The sequence below is a fragment of the Fusarium redolens genome (genome assembly GCF_020744475.1).
Source record: "Fusarium redolens strain MPI-CAGE-AT-0023 chromosome Unknown BKA55scaffold_31, whole genome shotgun sequence".
NCBI classification, from domain to species: Eukaryota; Fungi; Ascomycota; class Sordariomycetes; order Hypocreales; family Nectriaceae; genus Fusarium; species Fusarium redolens.
The window spans coordinates 121,450-147,421 of record NW_025763694.1 but is presented as its reverse complement, the minus strand read 5'-3'; the positions used below and the strand labels follow the sequence as shown (position 1 = coordinate 147,421).

General features: G+C 42.8%; 10 protein-coding genes across 10 annotated transcripts; 7 read left to right on the top strand and 3 right to left on the bottom strand.

Annotated features, from left to right (window-relative positions):
- Positions 1–460: 460 nt before the first annotated feature.
- Positions 461–1,598, top strand: BKA55DRAFT_529001 (NADP-dependent oxidoreductase domain-containing protein; the record flags this gene model as incomplete). Its single annotated transcript, XM_046189040.1, has 3 exons — positions 461–639; positions 695–961; positions 1,019–1,598. 3 exons carry the CDS (start codon positions 461–463, stop codon positions 1,596–1,598), a joined length of 1,026 nt encoding a protein of 341 aa, XP_046041567.1.
- Positions 1,599–3,193: 1,595 nt separating this feature from the next.
- BKA55DRAFT_546638 (RmlC-like cupin domain-containing protein) lies at positions 3,194–4,283 on the top strand (the record flags this gene model as incomplete). The annotated part of the gene is made up of 6 exons (XM_046190939.1): positions 3,194–3,242; positions 3,294–3,490; positions 3,563–3,659; positions 3,732–3,754; positions 3,963–4,141; positions 4,193–4,283. The coding sequence occupies 6 exons, from the start codon at positions 3,194–3,196 to the stop codon at positions 4,281–4,283; spliced, it is 636 nt and encodes a 211-aa protein (XP_046041566.1).
- A 94-nt stretch (positions 4,284–4,377) lies between these two features.
- On the bottom strand, positions 4,378–5,724 carry BKA55DRAFT_528994 (uncharacterized protein; the record flags this gene model as incomplete). The annotated part of the gene is made up of 2 exons (XM_046189038.1): positions 4,378–5,355; positions 5,416–5,724. 2 exons carry the CDS (start codon positions 5,722–5,724, stop codon positions 4,378–4,380), a joined length of 1,287 nt encoding a protein of 428 aa, XP_046041565.1.
- Positions 5,725–6,180: 456 nt separating this feature from the next.
- Positions 6,181–9,859, top strand: BKA55DRAFT_585593 (CAIB/BAIF family enzyme). Its single transcript, XM_046194468.1, has 3 exons — positions 6,181–6,767; positions 6,818–7,779; positions 7,834–9,859. The coding sequence occupies exons 1-3, from the start codon at positions 6,280–6,282 to the stop codon at positions 9,771–9,773; spliced, it is 3,390 nt and encodes a 1,129-aa protein (XP_046041564.1). The 5' UTR covers positions 6,181–6,279; the 3' UTR covers positions 9,774–9,859.
- Positions 9,860–9,931: 72 nt separating this feature from the next.
- BKA55DRAFT_656734 (fungal-specific transcription factor domain-containing protein) lies at positions 9,932–12,856 on the top strand. Its single transcript, XM_046197465.1, has 7 exons — positions 9,932–10,275; positions 10,342–11,063; positions 11,120–11,394; positions 11,459–11,654; positions 11,718–11,839; positions 11,900–12,032; positions 12,084–12,856. The coding sequence occupies exons 1-7, from the start codon at positions 10,160–10,162 to the stop codon at positions 12,827–12,829; spliced, it is 2,310 nt and encodes a 769-aa protein (XP_046041563.1). The 5' UTR covers positions 9,932–10,159; the 3' UTR covers positions 12,830–12,856.
- A 391-nt stretch (positions 12,857–13,247) lies between these two features.
- Positions 13,248–13,865, top strand: BKA55DRAFT_546634 (uncharacterized protein; the record flags this gene model as incomplete). Its single annotated transcript, XM_046190938.1, has 2 exons — positions 13,248–13,656; positions 13,702–13,865. The coding sequence occupies 2 exons, from the start codon at positions 13,248–13,250 to the stop codon at positions 13,863–13,865; spliced, it is 573 nt and encodes a 190-aa protein (XP_046041562.1).
- Positions 13,866–14,254: 389 nt separating this feature from the next.
- Positions 14,255–15,907, bottom strand: BKA55DRAFT_529060 (major facilitator superfamily domain-containing protein; the record flags this gene model as incomplete). The annotated part of the gene is made up of 5 exons (XM_046189044.1): positions 14,255–15,090; positions 15,149–15,443; positions 15,500–15,532; positions 15,589–15,739; positions 15,795–15,907. 5 exons carry the CDS (start codon positions 15,905–15,907, stop codon positions 14,255–14,257), a joined length of 1,428 nt encoding a protein of 475 aa, XP_046041561.1.
- A 471-nt stretch (positions 15,908–16,378) lies between these two features.
- BKA55DRAFT_599868 (putative cyclase-domain-containing protein) lies at positions 16,379–17,519 on the top strand (the record flags this gene model as incomplete). Its single annotated transcript, XM_046196453.1, has 4 exons — positions 16,379–16,569; positions 16,623–16,716; positions 16,771–16,909; positions 16,966–17,519. The coding sequence occupies 4 exons, from the start codon at positions 16,379–16,381 to the stop codon at positions 17,517–17,519; spliced, it is 978 nt and encodes a 325-aa protein (XP_046041560.1).
- Positions 17,520–21,661: 4,142 nt separating this feature from the next.
- Positions 21,662–22,525, top strand: BKA55DRAFT_697925 (Alpha/Beta hydrolase protein; the record flags this gene model as incomplete). The annotated part of the gene is made up of 1 exon (XM_046200463.1): positions 21,662–22,525. One exon carries the CDS (start codon positions 21,662–21,664, stop codon positions 22,523–22,525), a length of 864 nt encoding a protein of 287 aa, XP_046041559.1.
- A 2,389-nt stretch (positions 22,526–24,914) lies between these two features.
- On the bottom strand, positions 24,915–25,972 carry BKA55DRAFT_599866 (uncharacterized protein; the record flags this gene model as incomplete). Its single annotated transcript, XM_046196452.1, has 3 exons — positions 24,915–25,247; positions 25,307–25,801; positions 25,859–25,972. The coding sequence occupies 3 exons, from the start codon at positions 25,970–25,972 to the stop codon at positions 24,915–24,917; spliced, it is 942 nt and encodes a 313-aa protein (XP_046041558.1).

Below are 25,972 nucleotides of genomic sequence, written 5' to 3'. Positions count from 1 at the left end.
TTTATTTAATAATATCTTTATTAAATAAGATATAAAAAGAAATATAAAATATTTAATATAATTATTAAATATATAAATATATAAATATAATAAAATTTAATATACTTAAGTTAATCCCTTTCTAAATAGAAATAAGAAGTAAAAACTAGTATTATATTTAACCATAGTAGCCTGTATGTGCATCGGTATTAGGGTTGTTAAGTCCGATAATCTTTAGTTTCGGGTTCTTGCTTCAACCCGTAGAAACTTTATAACAAGTATAATAACTCTTATTGGCTCTGCATTCCTCAGATAGGTCCACAGTAAAGAAGGGCAATTAGGTTAATAATTCAATAAGAATACCTATATATGGGATGTAAAATGTTCCCTGAGGTAGCATGGCAGCAAGCCTTCTTTCTTTGTTTATCCTTAACTATAGTACCAATCTTGTCTTGAAATAAGGTATAGGAACCCCTCCAATATGTCTAATAATATTGTACCTCTTCGCAGACTTGGCCGGCATGGGCCGATGGTCCCAGCATTAGGTCTCGGTCTCATGGGTATGTCTACGTTTTACGGAACCCCGCCCAGTGACGAAGAGCGATTCGCAGTGCTCGACCGGGCGTTGGAACTGGGTGCCACAAACTGGGACAGTTCCGAGTAAGTATCCCTCTATTCCTTACGGATGCCATCACTAAGACTGAGTTTCTATCAGTATGTACGGCGACAATGAAGAACTTCTGGGTAAATGGTTTAAGCGGACTGGGAAGAGAGACCGGATCTTTCTTGCGACCAAGTTCGGGTTTGCCAAAGGCATGGCCGACCTGAGCGTTATTGACAGCTCGGGAGAGTACTGCAAAAAGGCCTGTGCAGAAAGCTTGAAGAGACTTGGCACGGACTGCATTGATATCTACTACATGCATCGTGCAAACCCCAAGACCCCCATTGAAGAGACCATGCGTGCTATGGCTGAGCTGAAAGCGTAAGTAGTGACGCTGTTGATCTTAGGATATGAGACTGATTAAAGAATATCTTTTAGACAGGGAAAGATCAAGTACATTGGCTTGTCTGAAGTAAGCTCCACGACACTACGTCGCGCATGCAAGATCGCCCACGTAGATGCCGTCCAGATTGAATATTCGCCATTTGTATTGGATATCGAGGGTCCGGCGGGAACCAGCCTTCTCGTAACCTGCCGTGAGCTCGGCGTCGCTGTCGTTGCCTACTCGCCACTGGGCCGAGGTCTACTGACTGGAGCCTACACTACAAAGGAGTCTCTCACCAGTGAAGGTGACTGGCGTACTATGATGCCACAATTTGCCGGTGATAACTTGGACGCCAACGTAAAGCAAGTCAGAGAATTCCAGGCACTGGCTAATAAGACGGGGTGCACGCCGGCCCAGCTGGCGATCGCTTGGCTCCTGAAGCAAGGCGACGACATTATTCCTATCCCTGGTACTAAAAGAATTAAGTATCTTGAGGAGAACTGGGATGCTCTCGGGGTCCAACTGACAGACAGCGATGAGGCAGAGATTAGAGAGTTCGTCAGCAGAGCTAAGCTTGCAGGTGGCCGAGCTGGGGCACAGCAAGGATTTGCCGATACAATTGCAGAACCATAATAAGCTAAATTTTATAAAAGTATTAATAAATATAATTTCTTTTTTTTTTCTCTTACCTTTAGCCTTATATAAGGCCGTTAAGCCTTTTAGCCTTTCTATTAATAGTTTAAATAATAAGACCCCTATAGCAGGCCATTATTATAGAAGTTAGAATTAAATAAGGTTTATCTGCCTTAATAATGTAATTACTGCCTTAACTAAGTAATATAAATCCTAGCTATAGGTTTACCTCTTAGTAGTTAAATTAACCTTCTTTTTATATATATCTAAAGGACTATATCTTAGTTAACTTTTATAATATATTATACTTAATTTATTTATTATAAACTATATTATCTAACCTAACTTTCCCTTTTAACCCTTTTTACTAATAGTATAATAACTATATTATTTTAAAACCTATTATATAAATAGCCTATAGCTATATAATTATACCTATTATATAATTAATTATAATCTTAATCTAGCTATTAGGCCTGCCTTAAAGGTAATAATAAAAAAAAAAGATATTTTATTAATTTACTTAATTTAAATTAAGTTAATAATAAACTATTAAGTTTTAAAGACTTAAAAATAGCCTTAAAGGAAGATTATTTTCTTTAGTTAAATAAGATAGCTTTCCTTACTGTGTTACGATTTGTGCCCGTAACAGCGCTGTAAGGCTCTATAAGGCAGCTATAGCACACCTATAATTGCTTGCATAGCGACTATGGCCCGATCTTTTGCCCTGTGGCTTAACGGCTTGTGTAACCATTACATACTGCCTTTATAAGCTTAGCTATATATAAAAAGTAGGTTTTTAATATATTTATAAGGGCAGCTAATATTACTAAAAAGCTACTTTTAAATTAATAAAAAGTTTTAAATTAAATATAAAATAAAGGCAGGGTTTTATAAAGGAATTATATTAAGTTTATTTATATAAATTAATTAATATAAAAGCAGTAATTTAAACTTAGAAAAATATAATTTATATACTTAAAGTAATTATTAAGTAATTATAAGAATTACTTAATAATTTTATAAATTATATATAATTCTTTTATTTTTATTATAATTATATTTTAATAATTATATATAATTAATAAAAGACTTAAAATATATATATTATAATTACTAAGGTTATAATATAATTTTTCTCTTTCTTTAGTTTTACCTTTAAGATCTTACTTATATATTATTATTAGTTTTATTTTATATAAGTATTAACTTAACCTTATAATTATTTCTAATAAGGTAATTATATTTTTTATAGTTATTTAATATTATTTTACTTAAACTAATCTTATTATATATAAAGGTTATAAAATTATATTATCTTTAATTTAAATTATTAATTTTATATTAATTTTACTTTATTTATTTATATATATAAGGTTACTTTAGTAAGTTAATTTAGCAAATAGAAGCCTAAGTCCAGGTTGCCTGATTTAACGATATCGAAACTCCAGTTTAAGCCAATTCCATACATGTTCCAGCCTTAGGATATCAATGAAAATAATGACTTTCTTACAGGACTTAAGATTCTTCTTAATATTAGAAATCCGTCCATGAGGAAAGGGCTAACATACTATGTTTATGCTGGTGGCAAAAGCATGCCAGACAACCAAGCGTTTGGTACCTCTGACGGAGACTTATGCCTAGGTTTGTGTTCACCATTTGCTTGCTTCGTTAGCTAATTCTCGACTTTTTCAGTACCCCAGAAAGGTTCCATCGACATCAAGACGGAGATAGGCCCGATCAGACTCCGCCCTGGTGAGATTGCGGTTATCCCTTATGCAGTTCGCTTTTATATAGCAGTAGTTAAGGGACCGATCTGCAGATATATAGTCGAGACCTTTATAAACCATTTTAAATTGCCAGAACTAGAGATTATTAATAGCAGTGGTCTGGTAAATGCTTAGGATTTCCAGATTCCCTAGCTCTAGCTATCTTAGCTAGGACCTGATACTGAAGTTATCTAGAAGTATTGCAGTAAACTCTTCTCTACTATAATAAAGGAAAATATCTTTAACATAGTTGGGTTGCATGGCACCTTCTTTCTTTTCAAGTATGACCTAGGTGAGTAAACACTAACAGGGTTTTTAAGCCGTTATTACTGATACTTATGACTAGGCAAATACTGTACAATAGGTGCTATTTCATACGACCATGCAGTGAGTAACTTGTGCACGCAGCACATGTTCAGTTTGACCAGCCGATGCTAACGCGCGCATATAGGACCCTTGCATCTAGACCATCCCGACTGTTAAAAGTGACGTTAAAGGCACGCCGGCCGTCAACATCCTCGCCATTCCCCCAAGATAGGTAGTCCACGAGGACACATTTAGGCCGCCTATATTTTACCGTAATATTGCTTCCAAGTTTATTACCAGTATTAAAGGATCTCTCGATAGTATGAATAATGGAAGCGGGATCTGCACCCTCTACAACGGCATGACTCCCCATGGACCTCTTCAATCAGAGTGGGAAACAGGAATATCAGAGAAACAAGTGCCTCTTCGCATCAGCAACGATAATATGCTCGTCATGTTTGAAAGTAGGTAAGCTACGCTAGGCTTGCGGCGTGTTTGAAGGTACTAACAGATGCTTAGCTATGCACCGGGTGTTGCGGACTGGGCGACAGGGGGTAAGAGAGTTCCGATCGGTGATAGATATAATGAGTTCGAGCCAACTCAACTTTGAGATTAAGATATGCAAGATCAAGATTACGATGTTATTTACTTTCGCTATAAATATATATACGCATTTCATGGTGTTAACCCTCCTCCAGATACATTTAAGCTGGGTAGGCTTGAACTCCATGGGCGCTAAGCTGTACTCTGTAGATCTTGTCTCGGCCAGCGATATACAGCCAATCATCCTTCCATTGCATGTTAACCGCAACGTCGCCCTCCGCAACTTTGATAATACCCAGGTGCTTCCCAGTAGAGTCGAAAACAGTCACTCCCCCAGTGATTCCCCCGTACACTCTACCCTCACGATCTAGTTTAATGCCGTCCGGAAACCCAGCGTCAACATATGCAAAGACATCGCCTCCCTTGAGCGGCATTCCGTTTGAGTGAGACAACTGGAACTCGTAGATTGTTCGTCCGCCTGCAGGGTTATCCGACGAGTTACCGCGGTTGGTGACATACAGCTTGTCCTCTTCAAAGTTGAGTGCTACTCCGTTAGGATTCGTGAAGGGTCCCCCGCCAGCACCAGAAACCATCCTCAGATCATTTGAGTTCATGTCCCATCGCCACAGGCCGTTAGCTAACTCTGGCTTGAGAGTGTCGTTGAAGTTGTCATAGCCGTAGTACCCGTCAGTGAAGTATGCTACGCCGTCTCGAGTGATGACCACGTCATTTGGACTGTTGAACCGGTGCCCATAAAAGTTGTTGAGAACGACCTCTGTCTTCAAGGTCAATGGATCCATACGGGTAATACCGCCAGGTACAGTATAGTTGCCCTCTTGTGCATAGTAAATACCGCCTTTATGATAATAAGCCCCGTTGGGTACGGTCAGTTGAGGCGAGGGGTACACTTTTTCAGTCGTTGGTGGAGTGTTGTTTAGGTTCACGCGCCATACCCATGGCATGGCATCGGCAGAAAAGCCAGTCTTGGGAGGATGTAGCTCTGCCATGAAGATGCAATTGCATTCTGGGGAGTAAACGGTGCCATCGTGCATCATGCGCTTTGCAAAAGACGGGCCAGGCGGGAATTCGAAGATGGTTTCGACGTTTTTCTTAACTGTATGGTCTTTGACGCCAAGCAACTATACACAACGTCGAAGGTAAGCTAATCTGACGTCTATAGACAAGTTTCACTCTCTTACCTTGTACATGTCTTTGTTGAGAACAATGAACGATGCATCTTTGAGGGCCTTTTTCAGGCTCGTAGCATTTTGGCTTGCGTCCCCGTCGAGTACGTCGGTCTGCCACCATGTTGTTGTCACATTTCCATTGAAGTCTTTAGCTGGGAAGACGTTCCTGTATGCGCCCCTAACTTCGACGATAGACGGCCCTCTCAAAGGCAATGACTCATCACTGTTGAATCCAGTCGTGGCGGCAGCTGGCCGAGCCGCAACCTCACCGCTCAGCAGGGCGATGGTGCAAAGGCCGGTACGGAGAGAAGATAAAAGCATCCTGAAAGATTCTTGAGGCAGGAGAAAAGAAAAGGCTTTGCTGGATGTTGCTCCTTCTGGGGAGATTATCTAACAGGCCCAAGCTGTCAATAATGTTTATATACCTTCCAGCAACCTTCATTTCACCCCGCAGATGCTATAAACTTGACTTCCCTATGGGGAAGCTCATCAAACTACCTCCACAAAGCCAAGAAACAAGCTTGGTGGAAATGCCGACATGGCCAACACCAGGTCGTCAAGTCGGTGTACATGGAATTCTCCGAAATTATAAGGGTCTCGGTATTGCACCCGAGGGCGCTGTTGAGCAGGTGAAGTGCCGCCTGCCAGCTGAGGTAGGTAATATCAGGGTCGGGATGAATCCGAACATACCGAGCAATCAACAACTCTTGCTCGGCATCTGCCCCGCCATCATCTCGCCCCAAACTCGCTAGATATGCGGGATTATTCCAGGTACATCAATTAATCCTTGATCATTTTATATTACCCCAGCTTCCTGCACCCTCTTTTCCTCGTTATCGGTTCAAATCCAACTCATGGCATTCTTTTACCGCCAAAATGACTGTACCCGAATTTAACATCCTTACGCCCAATGCCATGCTCGGCTACGGCTACAATGTCGAGCATTTCTGGTACGGCATTCAAAAGTTCCAGCCGGCAGCCATCATCGTCGATAGTGGCTCGACAGATGGCGGGCCATACAAGCTTGGCATGAACAAAATGACCTGCGGACGAGGCTCCTACATCCGAGACCTCGAGCCCATCCTCACAGCTTGCTTTCATCATAAGGTCAAGGTCTTGATCGGCTCAGTGGGTGGAGATGGCAGCAATAAGCATGTTGAGGAAATGTTTGAAATTGTTTCTTCGATATCGCAACGTCTGGGATTCACTTTCAAGGTTGCTACTATCAACGCTGGCATGGAACGGGAGTTGATCAAGACCAGAATCCAGGACCGCAAGGTTGGTCCTTGCGGGCCAGTGGAAGATTTGCTCCCGGAGGTTGTTGATGGCGCTGTAGACGTCGTTGCGCAAATGGGCGCTGAGCCGTAAGTTAGCCTTCTCCCCCTACGCGACCACATGAGCTAAAGACCATCAGATTTATCGAAGCCCTCAAAGGCGACCCCGACATCATTCTAGGTGGCAGATGCTATGACCCAGCACCTTTTGCAGCATTCTGCCTCTCAAGAGGTATCTCCAGTGGCGTCGCTTGGCATATGGGCAAGATCATGGAATGTGGTGGCATCTGTGCGATCCCCAAGGGCCGATCTATGATTGCCACCATGCGCTACGAGTCTTTTGATCTGACACCACTGGCACCTGAGGAAAGATGTACACCGTTATCTGTCGCAGCTCACACCTTGTACGAGAAGACTCGCCCAGATCGTCTCCCGGGCCCAGGTGGTATCCTCAATCTCAAGAATGCCAAGTACGAGCAGATTACCGAGAAGACGACGCGTGTTTCTGGTGCTGAGTTTCAGGAGACACCATATCAAGTGAAGCTCGAGGGCGTCACATTCTTGGGATATCGCACTATTTTCATCGGCGGCATAAGAGATCCAATCCTCATCAGCCAGATAGACGATTTTCTCGAGCGCGTGCGCAAGTACACTCAGAATCTCTTCCCTGAACTCGACAAGTCGGACAGCTGCCGCCTGATTTATCACGTCTACGGTAAGAACGGTGTGATGGGCCCACTGGAGACACAGGCTGTATCGAATCCTCACGAAATTGCTGTTCTGGGCGAAGTCGTCGCGCCTACGCAGGACATGGCGTACACCATCGCCAACAATGCCCGAGCATCTATTCTGCATTTCTCGTATCCCGGTCAGATCGCCACCACGGGGAACTTTGCCAGCCCACTTTCGCCGCATGAGCAGGAAGCCGGTGCGGTGTTCAAGTTTAGCTTGTACCACCTTGTTGATCTCGAAGAGGGCGAGTCTTCGTCGCTTTTCCCTATTAGTTTCAGGAGCATTGAAGCGACCGCGAGTCCATCACCTTCAGGCTCTGTATCTACTGAGCGTCTGGCGGCTATTGAGAATGGAACTCTCGCGCCCATTGGTATGTACACATCATGGATCACATGTTGAATCAAGGCTAACACCCATCTTACAGAGAAGAAGCAAGTTCCAGCCAGAAGGGCACGAATGGAAGAGCTCGCCCGCATCATTCGGTCCAAGAACTCAGGCCCCTTCGAGCTCACCTTTGACATCATGTTTGACGACGAAGCCGTGTACAACCGAGTCCGGGGAGCGAATGTCCTCACGAACGATGTGATCAAGTCACTGTATTGTGTCCAAGATGACGAGATCTTGACGAATATGTTTTTTGAGCCTGCGCTGGCGTGGAAATGTACTATCAAGAGACCGTGGGCCCAAGGTAGTGTTGGTGAGAGAGATACATTGGGGACACAGCAACATGCCCTGCTTTTGGGGATCGAGGTTCCTGAAGCGAGCAGCAACAATACCAAGTCGTCCAAGGGCGAGACAGTCTATGTCAACGGCATCAACGGAGTCAACGGGATCAATGGTACCAATGGCACTACCCATGTCAATGGTAATGGGCTTACAATCCAGCAACACCTGTCGAATGGAGACGCCGCGCCAACTAGCAAACTTGGCTTCGATCGCACAAGCTTCCTTTCTTACGATGTCGTACGCGACATATGGAACGGCCTTTCTCTCCCACAAAGTGCTCTAAAGTCCTTGGAACTCCCAGGCGACGACGGAACACCAGGGCTCCCCTCATCTTTCAAGATCGCGTCTCTCGCCCAGGGCACCATCGCCTTGTCCGGTCTACTAGCGGCTCTCATCCACTCCCAGCGAAACCAAATCCCTGTGCCGAAGGTTACTGTTCCTCGAAAGCACGCTACTGTGGAGTTCAAGTCTGAGAGGCTCTATGTCCTGGATGGTAAACCGGCACCATCTCCTTGGGGTCCCATCGGAGGTCTGCACAAGACTTCAGATGGGCATGTTCGTATACACGACTCGTTCCCTAATCACGGATATGGAACGCTGGAGCTGCTGGGTCTGCCTCTGACGGCTGACCGGATCGATGTGACCAAGAAGACGCAGGAATGGGCCAGCATTGATCTGGAGTCTGTCGGTTTGGACCATCGCCTGGCTATTTATGCACTTCGATCTTACCGCCAGTGGGACATGCTGCCTCAGTCCAAGGCTATTGACGACTTCCCCATTTCTCTAATGAGAATCACGTCAGGACCAACAGGGCTTCCTCCTCGTCTCTCACCAGGCAACGACAAATGCCTTCGAGGCCTACGAGTAGTCGAGATGAGCCGGGTCATCGCTGCGCCTCTGGCTGGTAAGACTCTAGCAGCTCATGGCGCCGATGTCATCTGGGTCACCAGCCCAGGGCTCCCAGATCTGCCAACCATGGACCGCGACTTTGGCCGGGGAAAGCGCACGGTGCACATCGACATCAACAACACCGAGGACCGCCAGAAGCTGAAAGAGCTGATCAAATCATGCGACGTTTTCATCCAGGGATTCCGCCCTGGCAGTCTGGCCGCCAAGGGATTTGGACCCGATGAGGTTGCATCTCTGAACCCGGGGATTATCTACGGCTGCATGTCTGCATTCGGTCCCAAAGGGCCTTGGGCTGAGAGGCGGGGCTACGATTCGCTTGTCCAGACATGCTCGGGCATGAATGTCTCAGAGGCCGAGCACCACGGCGCTGGTGAAGTTGCTCGTCCGACGCCCTGCCAAGCGCTGGACCATGCAGGTGGCTACTTGCTAGCTTCTGGTGTTATGGCGGCTTTGTATCGGCGATCTGTTGAAGGAGGTTCGTACCGCGTTGATGTGTCGCTTGCTGGGGCGATGAAGTATCTTCGCAGCATGGGACAATATCCTGGCAAGTCTGGTTTTGAGGCTGAGGACTTTGAGAGCGCGTCTGATGTGGAGGAGTTTTTGGAAACGCGCCAGACTGGATTTGGAGAGATGAGAGCGATTAGACATAGTGTCAGTGTAGAAGGCGCTCAAACCTCATGGGATGTTATGCCAAAGCCACTTGGTAGCGATCAAGCTGAGTGGTTGTGAATTAGGCAATATTGTGCTACTTAGAAATTGTTACTTGAGTGTATATTGACTAGATAATTGATTGTGGTATCATTTTTTGACGTGTTCCTTAGATGGCTCTCGCGGAAATATTGATAGCCTTGACTAAACTCTTCTATTCCTGGTCGAATTTGATGGTCCTACCCTATAGACCTCTCTACAGTCCGCCTCGCTCGGTATCATGCCGGACCCCGCCCTCACGCTACTCGGTTAGCGCTGACTGACCAGGATTTGAATGATTACATACGAGACTGCGCTCGGTATTTACCGACTGTCTCGGTCTCAGACGCGGGGAGAACATCAGTTACTGTGGCAGATCTTTTCGACGCTACCTATTCATTGCTGTCTGACGGAATGATAATGCCATAATGGACAGAACTGCAGAAGATGAAGATATGCTATCTCGAGTGAGCCCGAGTCCTTCGGAAACAGCTTCATCGCAGCGACGTCGTCCCAATCGGCGCGATCCTCGGCGTTATGGTTTGTGAGTGCCCGTCTTTAGAATCGGCAAGATGCCGCTGCTGGAACATGCCCCTGCTAACGATACCAGCGCGTGCCAAGTCCGTCTCCTCTGCCTCCTTATCGCGCACGGGCTAATCATAGTGTACATGTTTCAGAGCTGCAAGTCTAGAAAGATCAAGTGTACTGGAGAACAACCCACCTGTCGCGCGTGTCAGAGGTCCGGCAACACCTGTATCTGGCCTGCAAACAGCCAGACGAGAAATGACCAGGCTGCTGATGCGCGTATTCAAGAGCTTGAATCAGCTCTTCGAGAGAGCCAAAGACAGAACCAACGGCTGAGTAGCCAGCAACGCGAATCGACTATCCACGCGGCGAGCTCCATCGATGAGACTATATCGCCTGCTGCTTCATTGCCCTCCCTTGCACAACAACACTTGGCGCAGCCTTCACCCAGCGATGCCCGCTCGAATACTATCGATGCCACGATTTGGTCACAGGTCGGTATAGGAGAAGACGGTGCGATAACTTACAACGGTCCCACGAGTCGTTTCCATGCTGCACCTTTGACTGGAAGTGGTCCATCGCCATCTACGACTCAAGGTCCTCCTGGGTCGGCTCAGGACGTGGCATCGAACTCGGCTCATGTAGAGCGCTTGAGGTCTCAGTATGACTTGCTTGATACAGTATGGGTCCCCTTGGCCAAATCCAAGTCTATGGCTGCGTTTGGGATATCGGATGAGACGGGTTGGCAGTTGCTTGACATGTACTGGACTTGGCTTCATCCATTACACAATTGCATTTATCGACCAGGTAAGTAGCCCGCCTCCTATTGAAGGCTGTTCTTTAGTAATGGGGATACATGGCAGTCTTCCTGATGGACATGGCACTCAACGGCACATACTATTCCGACTTTTTGCTCATGGCAATCTTTGCTCTGGCTGCCCGGCATCTCAGTCGCCAAGAGGGCGATTCTATGGACTCCAATATGGGCGAAAAGTTCTTCTCTCGAGCTAAGATGCTACTCATGGACGAGCTGGATAATACTAAGCCGCGCATACCCACGATCCAAGGACTTCTTATCCTCGGAGGGCGGCAATGTGCCATTGGTAGAAGCTCCCAAGGATGGCTTTTTACAGGTATGGTAAGTCTATCTGGCTTTGCAACTGTTTGCTGCAACGGCTAATCGAGTGTTGGTTATGCTACAGGCAATCAGAATGATGGTCGATATCGGGGTCCATCTCAATGCGAATCGAATCGCCGAACTGGAGAATTTGACTCCTTCTGAGATCGAGACTAGGAAGCGACTGTATAACTCGGCTTTTATATGGGATAAGACGCTCAGCCTTGCACTTGGACGGCCGCCCTCATTGTCAGGGTCGCCTTATGGACCAGATGAAATTTGTGAGTTATGATGAGAAAGTCCATGCGCCATCGTCCAGCATTGACATTAACCTTTGAGCACAGTCGACCACTACGACAATCAACGCAGTTGGCAGCCCAATGATGTTGACATTACTAACGCTGCCTATAACCCGACACCAATGTACAACACGGCAACATTCTGCGCATTCTGTCAACTACATGTGGTATGTAGACTACCAATCTGCTGCTAACTAGACAAGATGTTAATACGTGTAAATTGCTAGATAACGACCGATATGATGATGCTACTCTTCGATCGCGGACATACAGAGAATATCTATCCTGAAATCGAGAGCATGTCAAATAGACTTACAGCATGGTATAGCGAGCTACCCTCTTCTCTCAAGATCGAAGAAGGTATGTCACAATGCTCACCGCCCCATATCGCCTCTCTAAAGTAAGTCCCAGAACTCTTTCAGTTAACCAAGCAACTCACTGGTTATAGCTTTCTATATCACGCACTCCACATCCTCCTTCTCCGACCGCTCCTCCACTCTCCCAACGCCTCGCTCCGCAAATTGTCCCTCGACACATGCGTCAACCACTCCAAAAAGATACACGCGATCCACGACCTTTATACTAAAAGCTTTCCTCATCGCTTGATGACGTATCAAGTAAGCTACTGCGTATATACAGCGGCTACGGTGGATGTACTCGATATGCGGCGCTCTGAAGCCGGGGCTCGGATTGAAGCTGCGAGACGACTTGGAATGGCGGTTCGGACGCTGCAGGAAGAAGCTAAGCATACCCCTGGAAGTGGTCGAAGTCTGGATACGATCAGAAGGCAGCTTACAGTCTGGGAAGTAAGCGGCACTTCTAATGCGTCCGCGAATGGAACGTTGGGAACATTTGGTGGCAATGCAGCTTTTGAGGCACAGCAGTCCGGACTAGAAAGGAGAGAACAGTCGTCCACAAACGTGGCCACGCCGCAGCCGCTGCACGCGTCCCAGATTCCACTCGCTTCAGACTTTGGGGTTGTTGGACCGCCGGGTGTAAATGAAGGGGTGTCTGGTTTCATGTCGAGGTACCAGAGCCCGTTCAGCTTTGGAATGGTTGATACTGGAGCCGGATTCCATCCTGATTCGTTCCCATGGGATATGACCGAGATATTCGGCAATTCACAGGGACATGGGGCTATGGAGCATAATGAATAGCTTTTATGAGAAGTAAATAATATTGAACCAAATGCCTATATAATGTTCCTTGGTGAGACAGATCAATGATAGATGAACTAGATAAGCGAATTTACCTCGGCTAAGGTCACACTGTTGGCTAACGATTGAGGTTCAGTGGGAAACCAAGCCTTCACCACAACGCTCAACTCTAAATAACACCATCAGGTTACAACATGGACATTATATGCCTCAAAGGTTCATGTCAAGATGGAATAATATATCTTGCCAAGGCATCAGCTAAATCCTTGTTTTCTATGGATCGTTTTGCGTAAGAGAGTTATAGACCTATATCCTAACCCTGTAGACCTTGGCTGATGCCTAACTGAACTTCAAATATAAGTCAAATTAACCTGTACTCCCCACTTAATATAATAATATTTACTACACCCCAGTAACCATGTCACAAATTGCCCTGCCTCATATTCCCTCTATTGTTCCTATCTCCGAGCGCGATTTCCCAATATTAACGGAATTCATCTACTCCTCCAAACTCAGTCTCGCGATTAATAGCTTCCTTTATGAAGACTGGCCTAACGAAGCTACCCAGAAGCCAATTTACAGACAAGCTGTAGAGTCGTCGTTCAGCAACCTGGCATCCCTCTGCCTCAAAGCTGTTCATCAAGAGTCCGGTGATATCATTGGATATCTCGTCCTCACGCGCAAACGCCCTGGAGAAGGCAGCTCTCCGGAGGAAGAAAGCACCGCTGGCCAAGACGTCCTAGAAATGATGAACGCAGAAGTCTTTTCTACAGTTGCACAAGCAGCGAATAAGATTAGTGAGGAGACAGATCAGCTTGACCGCCTTGGTTAGTAACTCATTTTGACTAGATTTCCTGCTAATAGGACGTTAGAATTGGCATTTATTTACATCAAACCTTCGCATCGCAAGCAAGGCATTGGCCTACTGCTAATGCGGGACGCTTTGTCGAGGGCGAAGCAGAAGGCGGAGTCCTGTATATTTGCTCTGAGCCGACTGTCTATGAATTCTACAACAAGACAGGATTCCAAGATGTAGTACATGTCGATATCGACCTCAACAAGTGGGCGCCATCTTGCAGTGGCTTTAGCGTGTACAGATGGAGTGGAATGATATGGACTCCGGAAAGAGACCTTTGAAACAAGGTGGAATCTATCAAAACATTGGTGGCAGGTTCATTTATTGTCTTAGTAATTAACAATAAGATCAATTGTCAACTAAAAAAAAAAAGATTAAACCGTAACCTAGCTATTTGGTTCAACCATATGATGCTTATTGCATCTTCATTCCAACTCCATGCCATCATAACTACTTGGACTAATGCAAACCACTGAGGCCTGCAAACGAATGCCAATAGATGATTGATGGCGGGATCAGAAGCTCCAATGAACCATCACGAACAACCTAACCCACAGAACATTAAGCGCTTACGGGACAAATCGGTACATGGGGTGAGCATCGCCCCTCTCGGCAATATCAGCAGGAACATGATCAGGGTCACTTTTGCCATGGACCTTGTCACGGTGTCGATTCTGCATGCGAAGGCATGCGCTCAGAATGATGGCCATAAGAGCTGCGGCAAGGAGTACGCCTGCACAAACCCACATTCCCTTATGATAGAATGGCCCATCTGACTTGGGAAACAATCGAGCACCAAGGATAGGTCCGCATTGTCCAAACATGCCGAAGATGGCAAGGCCTGCACCACGCTTGGAGCTGGAGCCTTGGTTGTCTGTGACCCATGTGAAAGTCAGGGCGACGGCTGGGAAGACACCGGCACAAACAAGGAATGTTGCGAAGTAGCGAATGGCGGTGGTACGGATGAGGGACAGGAGGATGTAGCCAACCGCACCGATGCAGCAGAAGACAAAGACGAAGGGACCTCGCTGGCCAACACGGTCGGAAATCATGCTCATGCCCACGCAGACAAAGTATGCGGTAATATATGGGCAGGCAGAGAGACCTTGTGCGTTTATAGAAGTATATCCCATATCCTTCAGAATAGTAGGGAGATAAGCCGGCAGCGAGCCAAACGCGGTGTTGAGGCAAAAGATGATAAATGCCTGCATGTAGTTCTTGTAGTCGTAGAACGCAGCAAAGACTTGAGCGAAATTGAGCTTTCTCTCAGTATCTTCTCCGCGGCCCTTGATGGCGCGTTGGCTGATGATTTCGTTTTGTCGCGGGGTGAGGAATCGGCATTGTGAGGGTGATGCTGGGAGGTAGAAGTAGGCAAGGATCGCCAGAAACAAGGTAGGAATACCCTCTGAAGGAGCAATTAGCAATGGATTGATGGTATCAGGTTGAGTGGAATAACTACTTACCGACAATGAACAAAAGCTGCCAGTTGTGGATGCTCGTCTTTGCCTGCACGATTCCGTACGCGAGGGCCGAAGCGAAGCAGTTGGCCAGCGGCGAGAAGGAGATAAACAGACCATAGCGCAGGCCCATTTCGCGTCGGTGGTAAAAGAATGTCAGATACAGCGCAACTGCAGGGACGAAACCAGCCTCGAATGCGCCGATCAGGACTCGGAGAGCCATGATGCCAGCAAAGTTGGTTGTGGCGGCTTGCAAGATACTAGCAACGCCCCAGCCAAAGGCCATACAAAACGTCCAGAGCTATGGGGTTTAGTATTAGTTTCGGTTTGTGGGGGATGCTGGGGCGGTGGAATTACCGGCAGGGGCATGAACTTCCAGACGAGAATAAGCTGAAGACATACTGTTAGCTGTGTGCACGTGTAGGGTCATGTATAGAACTACTTACCCAGTGGAAGCAAATGTAGGCAATGTAGTATGCGGTCACGATCCAGGAATAGTCGTTAGATGTGATGCCCCATTGCTTTCCCATACCAGCCGTGTACGCGTTGCCAATATTGCCACGATCGATATAAGACACGAGATACAGTGAGCCGACTCTGTTTCACAGCTTGTTAGCGCACATCTTACTTGTTCACTGGAAAGGTTGCTCACAAGGGAATCAGGCACCAGTCAAGTTTGCGAAGGGCCTTCTGCTCCTCCTCAGGCGTCCAGCGGCTCTCCACGTTGCCGCCCTCCATCTTGGCATCCTCCTCTGCGAGAGTCATGGTCTCAACATGCTGCGACTGCTGAGTCTGCTGAGTCGACTTGACTGGAGAGTCATTTGCGGTCATGGTTTGACGAACAAGTTGCAACTCTGCGTTTTCAAGGTATCGTGTGGCTTTCCGATCAGAGTCTGAAGGGAAGTTGGCTGTTGACTTTGACGAAGGGTCAAGGCATCGTTTTTATAAATGTCAATTCGATTGGGAGTTCGGAGTTCCCCAGAGTTGCAGGGTAAAGTTCTGGGGTAGAGGTCGGCTAGTCATGCAATGTTGGGGTAACCGGAATCTGTGTCAAGTGGCCTCGGGAAGATACCGAGTACGCAAAAGGATGTCGGCATGTCGGCGTCTAAACAAACATGCCGAGCGGGTATCCAAATCCGAGGATAGCCATTGCTATATTGCCAATAATTTGAGTAATGTCCTCTTTCGATGTTTTTACACAGTCTACAGTCTTATAGCAAAAGCCTAGGCAACAATATGGGCAGCATTGAGAATAACCGAACACGGCCAGAATTCCGCCAATTGCCTTTGCGGAGTGGCGACCCAAAGTATTCAGCATGGGGTCTCTGGGGCGAGAATGATGAGTTGGGAACACTCAATCTTCTGACACCTGCCATCGTCAAAGATGCCTCCAAGGAGATTATTACTGGCACGCAGATTGTTCTCAAGTAAGTCTCTGCCTCCTCAAGACATCCTTGGCCTGTGATTCTGACCTCGGTAGTCTATCTGTTGATGCATTCAGCCAACCTATGAATCCGGTGAGGAAGCCATGCAGTCATAGAATCATTGCTAAAGGTCATGCCAATGACGATGAGGTAAGTACTTTGTGCAAGTCAACCGTTTTATGTTATTCACACGCATGTCAAAAGCTCGACATGAACACCCAAGGGTCCAGTCACTGGGATGGCCTACGACATTACCCGTACCAAGACAGTCTGCTGTACTACAATGGGGTGACTCAAGATGATATCTCGGGATCTAACCCTAAGACAAAGATTGGCATCCAAAGTGAGCAATTTCTTGTACAAGCCTCGACTGACTGCTGACCGGTCGTCGCGTATCAGACCTTTCGAAGCGAGGTATCGTCGGACGAGGAGTACTGCTAGATTGGGCTACATATGCCGACGACATGTGCATCAACACAACATCCCCATTTGAGTCTTTCAAAATCCCCCTCTCGCAATTAAAAGCAGTCGCTTCACAACAAGGAACCACCTTTTGCAGCGGCGATATCCTCTTTATCCGCACCGGATGGTTGAAGGCGTATCGGAGCCTAAGCCTTGAAGAGCAAGCCGCACTACCTCACAGAAAAGCGCGGACATCTTGTGGCGTAGAGGCATCTGAAGAGATGATGGAATGGCATTGGGAGAACCAATTCGCTGCTGTCGCAAGTGACACAGTGGCCTATGAGGCTTGGCCCAGTCGTCGGCCAGCTGGTGTCGCCCTCCACGAGGTGTTTCTTAGTGGCTGGGGTATGCCTATTGGCGAAAGTTTTGATCTGGAGAGATTGGCTGAAAAGTGTAAAGAGAATAGCCGTTGGTCGTTCTTCTTGACGAGTGTTCCTCTTGACATACCAGGTGGTGTTGCAAGCCCACCAGGTGCTATAGCGATACTATAATGGATATTAAATAAATTGAAGTTTGTCTTGCTTCATGGTAGCGTAGTTAGTATGCTGCGTGAAGTGTGTTTTGAGATGTGTTGTTTAGAGTTGAATCTGGCCAAGAGCCGCCGCACCCCGCGCGCCTTACCTCGAATGTGAGTCAGAGATAGATCGCATCTGGCCTTTTGTAAGGTTTAGTGTCGATAGGTAAGGTGTTGGTTGTTCAGTTCCGTCTTCTGAAACATTACCACTATCGCCTTATTATTGAGTCAACTTGTTGTTATATTGTGGAGATTAACAAACACACTCAGTCTAGACAAGCTTTTCGACCACGCTCGTGAAATCACCTCATGATGCAAGCTCTACTAAAGCGGAATCTAATCGAGCTTGGCCCAATTAAATGTAATCAGCTGAGTTGTAACATAATTGATGACGGCCTTGGAAATAAACCGCACGACAGTCTAATTTATCTGCCGTCAGATACCGGTATTGGTTTGTATGAAATCATCAGAGAATGGCTTCACATCAAAGATCACTTGCGTATTCACACTATTTATTGGTGTCAGATAATAGTCTTTATTCTCCCTATTTTCAGTGCGTTCTACCTAAAAGCTCTGCATCGGAGGTCTTCACTACCCGTGCTGGAACTTGAATCATGTGGTCATCTACCCTTTCCAAATGCTCGACTGTCACATCCAAGCTTTCATGACGTCGAATAGCTTCAAAATCCACTACGCTTCACCTCCGTACCTGACTCTATATCTGACTGCCGGGCCTGCTAAAAGGAAGCGGATAATTCTGTTCCATCTTATACTAATTTAGCTTATCTAGTATAGTCTTAAAGTTATCTAGAATAATTATGTTAGTAAAGCATTTAAAGATAAATATAAACTTCTAGAAGGGATTAATATATTTAATTTAGATAACTAGGGTAACTAAGAGAATATTAATAGTAATAAAGATTATATTAAGGGATATGCTTAAAAGTAAGACACTAAAATAAGGAGATATATGGATAAGTTCTAAAGGATTAAACTTATAATAGAATTTAATATTCTAGAAAAGATTAATAGCCATAAAGATTTACTAAAGGTTATTAGGCTTATTAATTAAATTATCTAATATCTTTTAATAGTAATATATACTAGCAGATAGCCTTAAGTAGTTAGGTTAAGATAAAAAGGTAATTACTAGGAGAATTAAAGTAAGTAAAGTTAGTATATATTTTAAGCACCTAGTAATGCTAAACTAATATAATAGTACTAATATATATAGTATTATTTTACTTAAATAGGAAGGGCTTGTTTTCTATCTAAGTAATAATATTATATAGATTCTATAAGATATTAAGAAGAATAATAGTTAAGGAAAAATACTATCCTTAGGTTAGAGGGTTAAAAAAGGTAAAGGATCTATTTGGCATAGCTAGAAGGAGCTTATTATATTTATAAGATAATTGTATATTAACGCGACATTGAGGGGAGTACTCACCTCAGCCAAGATAAGTTTATATAGCATTACTCCACGGCGCATGTTAGCCAGGGTGATGCCAATTATTAATAATCAAAGCCCCAATCATACAGCCCTGCAACCAAGCCTCTAGGGTGAGTTTCGCTAGGCTCGAGGGCCATGCCTCAGGGACTGACATTGCGTCACAGAAATGAGCGAGCCAGAAACATCCGAGTGTTCTACGGATCCGAGAAGAAGAGAAGGGCAGGGTGGAGACAGGATTAATGTAGAGATCAACGGGCGAACGCAACCGTTACTCTACCCCGCCTTTGCTAAAGAACTGACTAACATTCGTCTCCCTCCCTCAGCGTGATGGTGGTCGCCAACTTGGGTTCGTCAGGCTTAGGTGCAGGTTTAGTAGGGACTAAGCAGGGGCGAGGTTAGGTGGCTTCACTAGATAGTCAGTCATGCGGGGTGAATAAACTTGGTCATGGTTACAGTAGATCAAGGAGGGCGCGCCACTTATTTGGTATGGTCAACAATATTACTTGATTAAGAGCTCACTCAAAGCTGCATTGTTTCCTGTCAAAGTACACCAAAACGACCGATACAAGTGTGAGAAAAACCATGTCACCCTTATTGATAGCCTGTATAGCTATATATCACTCAAAATACACATGAATTCGTGAAAGATGTTTCAGTCCTGTATTTTACTAACATCAGCTGGAGCCCAATGGCGTCAGTGAAACTGACTCAACAGCCAACATACCACCACTCGCGACTATGCTGATATCCTGCGACTCCTAATACGTCGGAAAGATAGCAGCTAAAAATATAGTTCTATTGCCAATACAAATCTCAAGGATAGACCTATTAAGGAAAATATCTAGGCTTAGCTTTCTATTATTAATAGCATTAATAAAAGCCTTCTACTTACCTGCCTATCCATAACTAGTATTAGTAGTATTAAGCATAAGACTTAAATCCCCCTTATTAAATATTAATATAATAGATTTAGCACTAGACTTAAAGAGTAAGATAGCAAAGGATGTAGTATTAGAGGATGTGAGATTAATAATAAGGGTAAGTCAAGCACTCTTAGACCTACTAATATGCAGACCCTTATAAGTAACCTTTATAGCTCCTACATTCTTGGCAGGGCCAGAAGTAAGGGCCTTTAGCTCTGAGATAGGATAATAGCCTAAATTACTATTTTTATAAATAAATAGTTTGTAAGTAATTAACTACTGCCCTGCCTATCTATTAATATCACTTAGCTACTTAGGACTAGGCTAATTACCTATCTAGGTAATAATTAGATTATAACCTGCCTTATCCTTATATTATTATATAATATAACTAAAAGGGCCTGTATTAAGAAGACTATGCTTCTTGCTCTTAAAGATAATATTATTATATATATTAATTTTATACTAGTTAAGAGAATTACCCTTATAAAAGAAAACCTATTTATCCTCTAATAAAAAGAAACTAAGGCACTTTTATAGCTTGCCAGTGCTGCTATTGCCGGTATATAAAATGCCAATATATAACTAGGAATTAAAGTTATTAAACTTGTATAGTTATATCTATTTACTTTTGCTATTAGTAGTGCTAATAGCTATTTTCTATTTCTTATTAGTTAGATTATAAAAGACCTTAAGGTCTTAAAAGAATATATCTTCTCCTTTTAGAAGACTAGTAATAATAGGCTTCTTAGTAAAATTAAACTTAATTCTTTGCCTACTTAATGCTATAATTATACTCTCCTAAACTGCATTAGGATAATAGGTAAGATTAATATAATTAGTTAAGAAAAGGCATAGCTTATTCTTTATCTTATTAATAACTCTACTCCTAGTAAAGTGCCTAGAATTATTACTTAAGTTACTTGCTTTGGCTAAATATAAGGAAACTGGTTAATTTCGCTAATAAACTGTATTATTACTCGTGGCATGTGCCTAATGCATTAGGCCCTATAGCAGAGCATCTGGGTAGTATTAACTAAAGAGGTAGTAAGCCTTATAGAACTTAGCTAAACCCGCTGGGTCGTTGATCTATCCCTGATAAGGTATGTAATAGTACTGGGGCCTGATAGGGTCTGCAGCGTAGGAGGAACAAGCGTTGGAGCTCTCAGGCTCTTGGTTTGCTTGGCTAAGAATGTTGAATGAGAGCCAGAAAATGGTCACCTGCCTATCTGTTATATTTCCATTACCTTCTCAGAAATAATACCATATGAGCAGTTACGCCTTGAATTAACACAAAGAATTATAATAACCTTGCACACTTGGACAGCGAAGTTGACTCAAAATTTATATTAATCCTCTATTGTTTTGCAGAGCAATACGGGTCTATACCTCAGAAACCTCGCAAAAATGACCAGGTCGAGATTCAGAGGTTGATATATGTTGCCACGATCTCTTTAAGACTCCTTCTGCTGATTTAGGAGTCAAGGAAAACTCAAATTGTAACAAGGTGAAGAGGGCATAACAAATCTTCTAAAGTAGGCAGGGCGGGGTCAGAAAACATCGATTCGGGCCGTATGTAGTAATAATGCAGTGAGATTGGATAATTAGTGTCGGTTACAAATCAACTAGGTCGCCGCTTACTTCGACTGAATTAATATGTTATTAATGGTGACTTGCCTGATTTCTCTTTTTCATTTACTCATATACAATACCAATATTAGTGTCATTTACTACACCGCAATCATGGAGCGCGCAGTCCCGCAAGGAACAGCAGAAACTGGCGCCATTGTAACCGGAGACGGTGTCAGCTTAACCTACAGCCAACAAGGTCCTGACAACGGCAAGCAGATACTCTTTATCCCCGGTTGGAGTCAGACTGCTGCAGAATGGAAGAAGCAGGTGTTATATTTCACCGAAGCCGGCTATAGAGTGACAACATACGATATGCGCGGCCACGGTGAATCCGCAAAGCCAACCTTTGGCTATCGCATCAGCCGTTTCGCAGCAGACTTGAACGACCTTTTGATAAAGCTTCACCTCAAAGACCTCACTATTGTCGCTCACTCTATGGGTTGTTGCGTCACATGGGCATGGTGGGACCAGTACCCAGAGTCTCACAAGCTTATTCAGAAACTTGTGCTGGTCGATCAGTCAGCGGATTTCGTGATTGACCCGAACTGGCCCGACGGCAAGGCCAACGAGCTCGCCGCAATTTTTACTCCAGACGCTGTCTACAATACTGCACACAACATGTCAGCCGCGACGCCACCTTTGGTCAGGAGCATGTTTACTAGTTCTGTCTCCCAAGAAGATTACGATTGGATTTTGGAGCAGAACCGAAAGATAAGCGATGAAAACGCTGGGAAGCTGCTTATTGATCATGCGTTCAATGATTGGCGTGACGTTCTCCCTCGGATCAACGTTCCTACACTAGTTATCGCAGGGGCATTGAGCATTTTCCCGGCTGTTGGAGTCGAGTGGGTTGCTTCGCAGATACCTGGTGCAAAGCATTATACCTTCTCGGCTGAAGAGAAGGGAAGCCACTTGATGTTTTGGGAGAATTCTAGGAAATTCAATTCGGTGGTTGCGGTTTTTCTTACTGAGTAGCTGCCCAACGCTTGGTGACTCCATATTATATGCAAATATATAGATTAGGCTAGTTATAGCCTTAGACTTTAAGAGCGTAGCTAGGATAGGGAGTCTGCGTATAGAGTTCTAGGATAAACGCGGGGTAAAGGCAGGGTTTAGAAATTCTAGTAAAGTCAGAATGTACTGAAGGAATTATGTTAAGTTTACTTTATATAAGTTAGTTGGCGAAAGTCAAATCGACCTTAATTAATTAAATACACGTGGTGGGGCACGTGATTAATTGACCTTGCGTATGAGAACAGATAAAATAAAATTAGTAAAAAAGCAGTAGTCTAAACAGGGGCTATTTTAAGTTATAAGGTCTTTTTATTTATATATTATTATTACAAAAAGCTAATAATTTCTAAAAGTTATTTTAAAGAGGAAATTAACTTATTATAAAAGTAAAGTAATTATAAGGTTTTTTAGGAAAATAAAAAAAATACATTAAGTTTTATATAAGTTTAATTACCTAAAGTTAAAGATATTTAATACTAGCAGTAAAAAGAGAATTAAATAAGTTATAAGATATATTATATAACTAAATAAGCAAATTAGCTATATTATTAATATACTGGTAATATTAACAGGGGCTAGTATTATTATATTAAGTATATTTACTATTAAATTTACTATTATTTTTTATATAAGTATTTATAACTTCTAAAGCTAAAATAAGAATACTTATATATTAAAAACTAAGCTAGCTAACCTCTAAGAGGCTTTATAATTATTTACTAAAATATTTAATAATAATAATAATAATATTAACTTAAATACTTTAAAACTTCCTTTACTTTATTATAAAAAGACTTATAAGAAATATTATAATCTTATTGCTTAATATATAAAGTATTTTAGCTTATTATAATTAGGCTTATAAGATTAGGTTAACTAGCAATATCTTAAAGGTAATATAATTAATATTTAAGAAATACTTATTAAATATAAAGCTATAATTAATAATATACTAGTAAGTATAAATATATAAAAAATAAATTCTAAATTTATAATAATATAATTAATTAATTAATATTAAGAGTCTTATAAGTATATAACTATTATAATAATATCTAATATACTTAAAGATTATAAAGATATAATATATAATATAATAAATAATTTATAAGAGTATATAAACTAGTTAAATAAGAGGCTATATATATTAACTAGTTTTAAGGCTAAATCTTCTAGTTAAGATAAGCCTAGGTAAATTATTATATTAAAAGAAAAATAAAGTATTTAAGAAAGGTTAAAAATCTATTTATAATTATTTACTTAAATTAAGAAACTTAAATTAACCTTTAAGAAATACCTAAAGTTCTTATAATAGCCTTTAGCTTATAAGTATATTAAGAATAGCTTAGGTATTATTAACGGCTTTACTTAATTTCTTATATTATACCCTTAAGCTTATAAGTATAATATTAATTATAAAATAAAAGCTATAAAGTCTATAATAATCTTATTTAAGTAAGAAGTTACCTAATTTATATAAAATATTCTTTTATTTATATATTCTCTTTATATAATAAACCTTCTAATTAATAAAGCCTTTTTTAATTTTAAGATATAAAGCTTTATAGACCTAGAAGGAAAGCTATATAGAGGGATATAGCTAAGTAAGAGGGAGAGGAAATTTCTTAAGGTATTTAGCCTAGGCAGTTTATATAATAAGTAGCTTAAAAATATTTAATAGCAGGCTATAGAGGTATTAAAGAAGACCAAGAACCTATAATATAGAGACTAAGCTAGTTATAATCTTAGACTAAGAGAGCATAATATAATATTTACTATAGATAGAAGTAGGGTAATTATAGGGTTTTAGGACTAGGAAAATAAAAGAAATATATTAAGTTTTATATAAGTTTAGTTACCTAATGTTAAAAACCTAAAGTTATAAATTTAATATTAATAGCAAAAAGAGGATTAAATAAGTTATAAAATAGATTATATAACTAAATAAATAAATTAGCTATAATATTAATATATTATTAATATAAATAAGGGATAAAGTTATTATATTAATTCTTTTAGCCTTTAATATAAGATTTAACATAAAATTATAAAAAAAGCTTATTTTTATAAGGTTTTTAATATTAATTAGCTTTCAGTTAAGGCTATATTATATATATTGCCTTAAATTTATAAGCTGCTTTAAGCCTATTTTCTTAAAAGTATTACTTAGAAAAATAAAAAGCTATTACCTTACTTATAATTTATTAATATAAAATATTCCTCTTATAATAATTAAACATTAATACTTATTTAATATTCCTTATAGAACATAATATTATTTCCTTTCTTTATACTTACTTCTCTAATTCTAAATCTTTCCTAACCGGACTAGTCCGACAGCCTGGCCTCCTTAACTCTTTTTAATTTCCCACCCAGATAGCTTATATATTTCCTGTAGGGATCCCTTCACACAGGAATACCATGTGCTATGCATAAGACGGAGTTCATCCGGGGTAGCTGGATGCAATGAATCCACAATCATCATCCGAAAAGCTCGCCCAGCTATAGCATTCTCCTCCCAGTTATCCGCCAGAATAGCTGGGGACGATCCGATGCGGTGAGGGGAGTCCCAGTCATCCTTCTCATCAACGATCCAAAACTCCCCGCGCTCAATGGCTCCCTTTAGCAGTGTCCACCTGCTAGTACGATCCCTGAGTGTGGACATTAAATAATAAACAAAACCCTATGAAAACAGACGTACAGTTAGCTCCTTGTAATTTAGAGGACGCGCAGCATACATACCTCAGGCGATTTGCAGGATTCGACAAGTAGATGGTGTTTGTCTCCAAAGATGTTGGTAAACCGGATGTAACGCGCATCCCAGTGTTCACCTATAAGTCTGTGAATAGGCTTGATCATCTGCGCCAATTCCTGCAAGATATCGTTATTCTTTTTTTGGCTCAGGATAGTTGCCTCAGCCATGTCCCTCTCTGTGGGGACTTTTTTTCGCTTGAGGAAGCATCGTGGAGACCTCTTAACAGAGTATATCCTACTCTCTAGAGTGGGAAGACACTCTTCGCCATATGCTAAGGTAGCGCCCGCCGTAATCGCTCTAGGAGGACGCTTCGGCCCCTCAGGCCCCTCAGATATGTTCCTCGGTATGTGGACGTGTTTTTGTTCTCGCTGGGCGAAGCATGGTGTAGGCCTCTCAACAGAGTATATCCTTCTCTCTGCAGTGGAAAGACACTCTCCGCCATATGCCGAGGCAGCACCTGCCGTAATCGCTGTAGGAGGACCCTTTAGGCGTTCAAGCGCCTCAGTGTCTTGGCGAAGCGAGTCGACAATTAATTGTACGTCCGGAAGGGCGTTTCGGCGTTCGTATCGGTATGTGAAGTATATATACATATATTCAGTAAGCTTCCAGAGCACCATAAGAATGGCGATCTTGTCCCCTAGCTGGACGGTCAT

Excerpts from the sequence above, each read along its gene's own strand:
- BKA55DRAFT_585593 (XM_046194468.1), top strand. The coding sequence starts at position 6,280 with ATGACTGTACCCGAATTTAACATCCTTACGCCCAATGCCATGCTCGGC. Across the intron at positions 6,768-6,817 it reads GCGCAAATGGGCGCTGAGCC|ATTTATCGAAGCCCTCAAAG; the intron begins GTAAGTTAGCCT and ends AAAGACCATCAG. Across the intron at positions 7,780-7,833 it reads TGGAACTCTCGCGCCCATTG|AGAAGAAGCAAGTTCCAGCC; the intron begins GTATGTACACAT and ends CCCATCTTACAG.
- BKA55DRAFT_656734 (XM_046197465.1), top strand. The coding sequence starts at position 10,160 with ATGGACAGAACTGCAGAAGATGAAGATATGCTATCTCGAGTGAGCCCG. Across the intron at positions 11,064-11,119 it reads CAATTGCATTTATCGACCAG|TCTTCCTGATGGACATGGCA; the intron begins GTAAGTAGCCCG and ends GATACATGGCAG. Across the intron at positions 11,395-11,458 it reads GATGGCTTTTTACAGGTATG|GCAATCAGAATGATGGTCGA; the intron begins GTAAGTCTATCT and ends GTTATGCTACAG.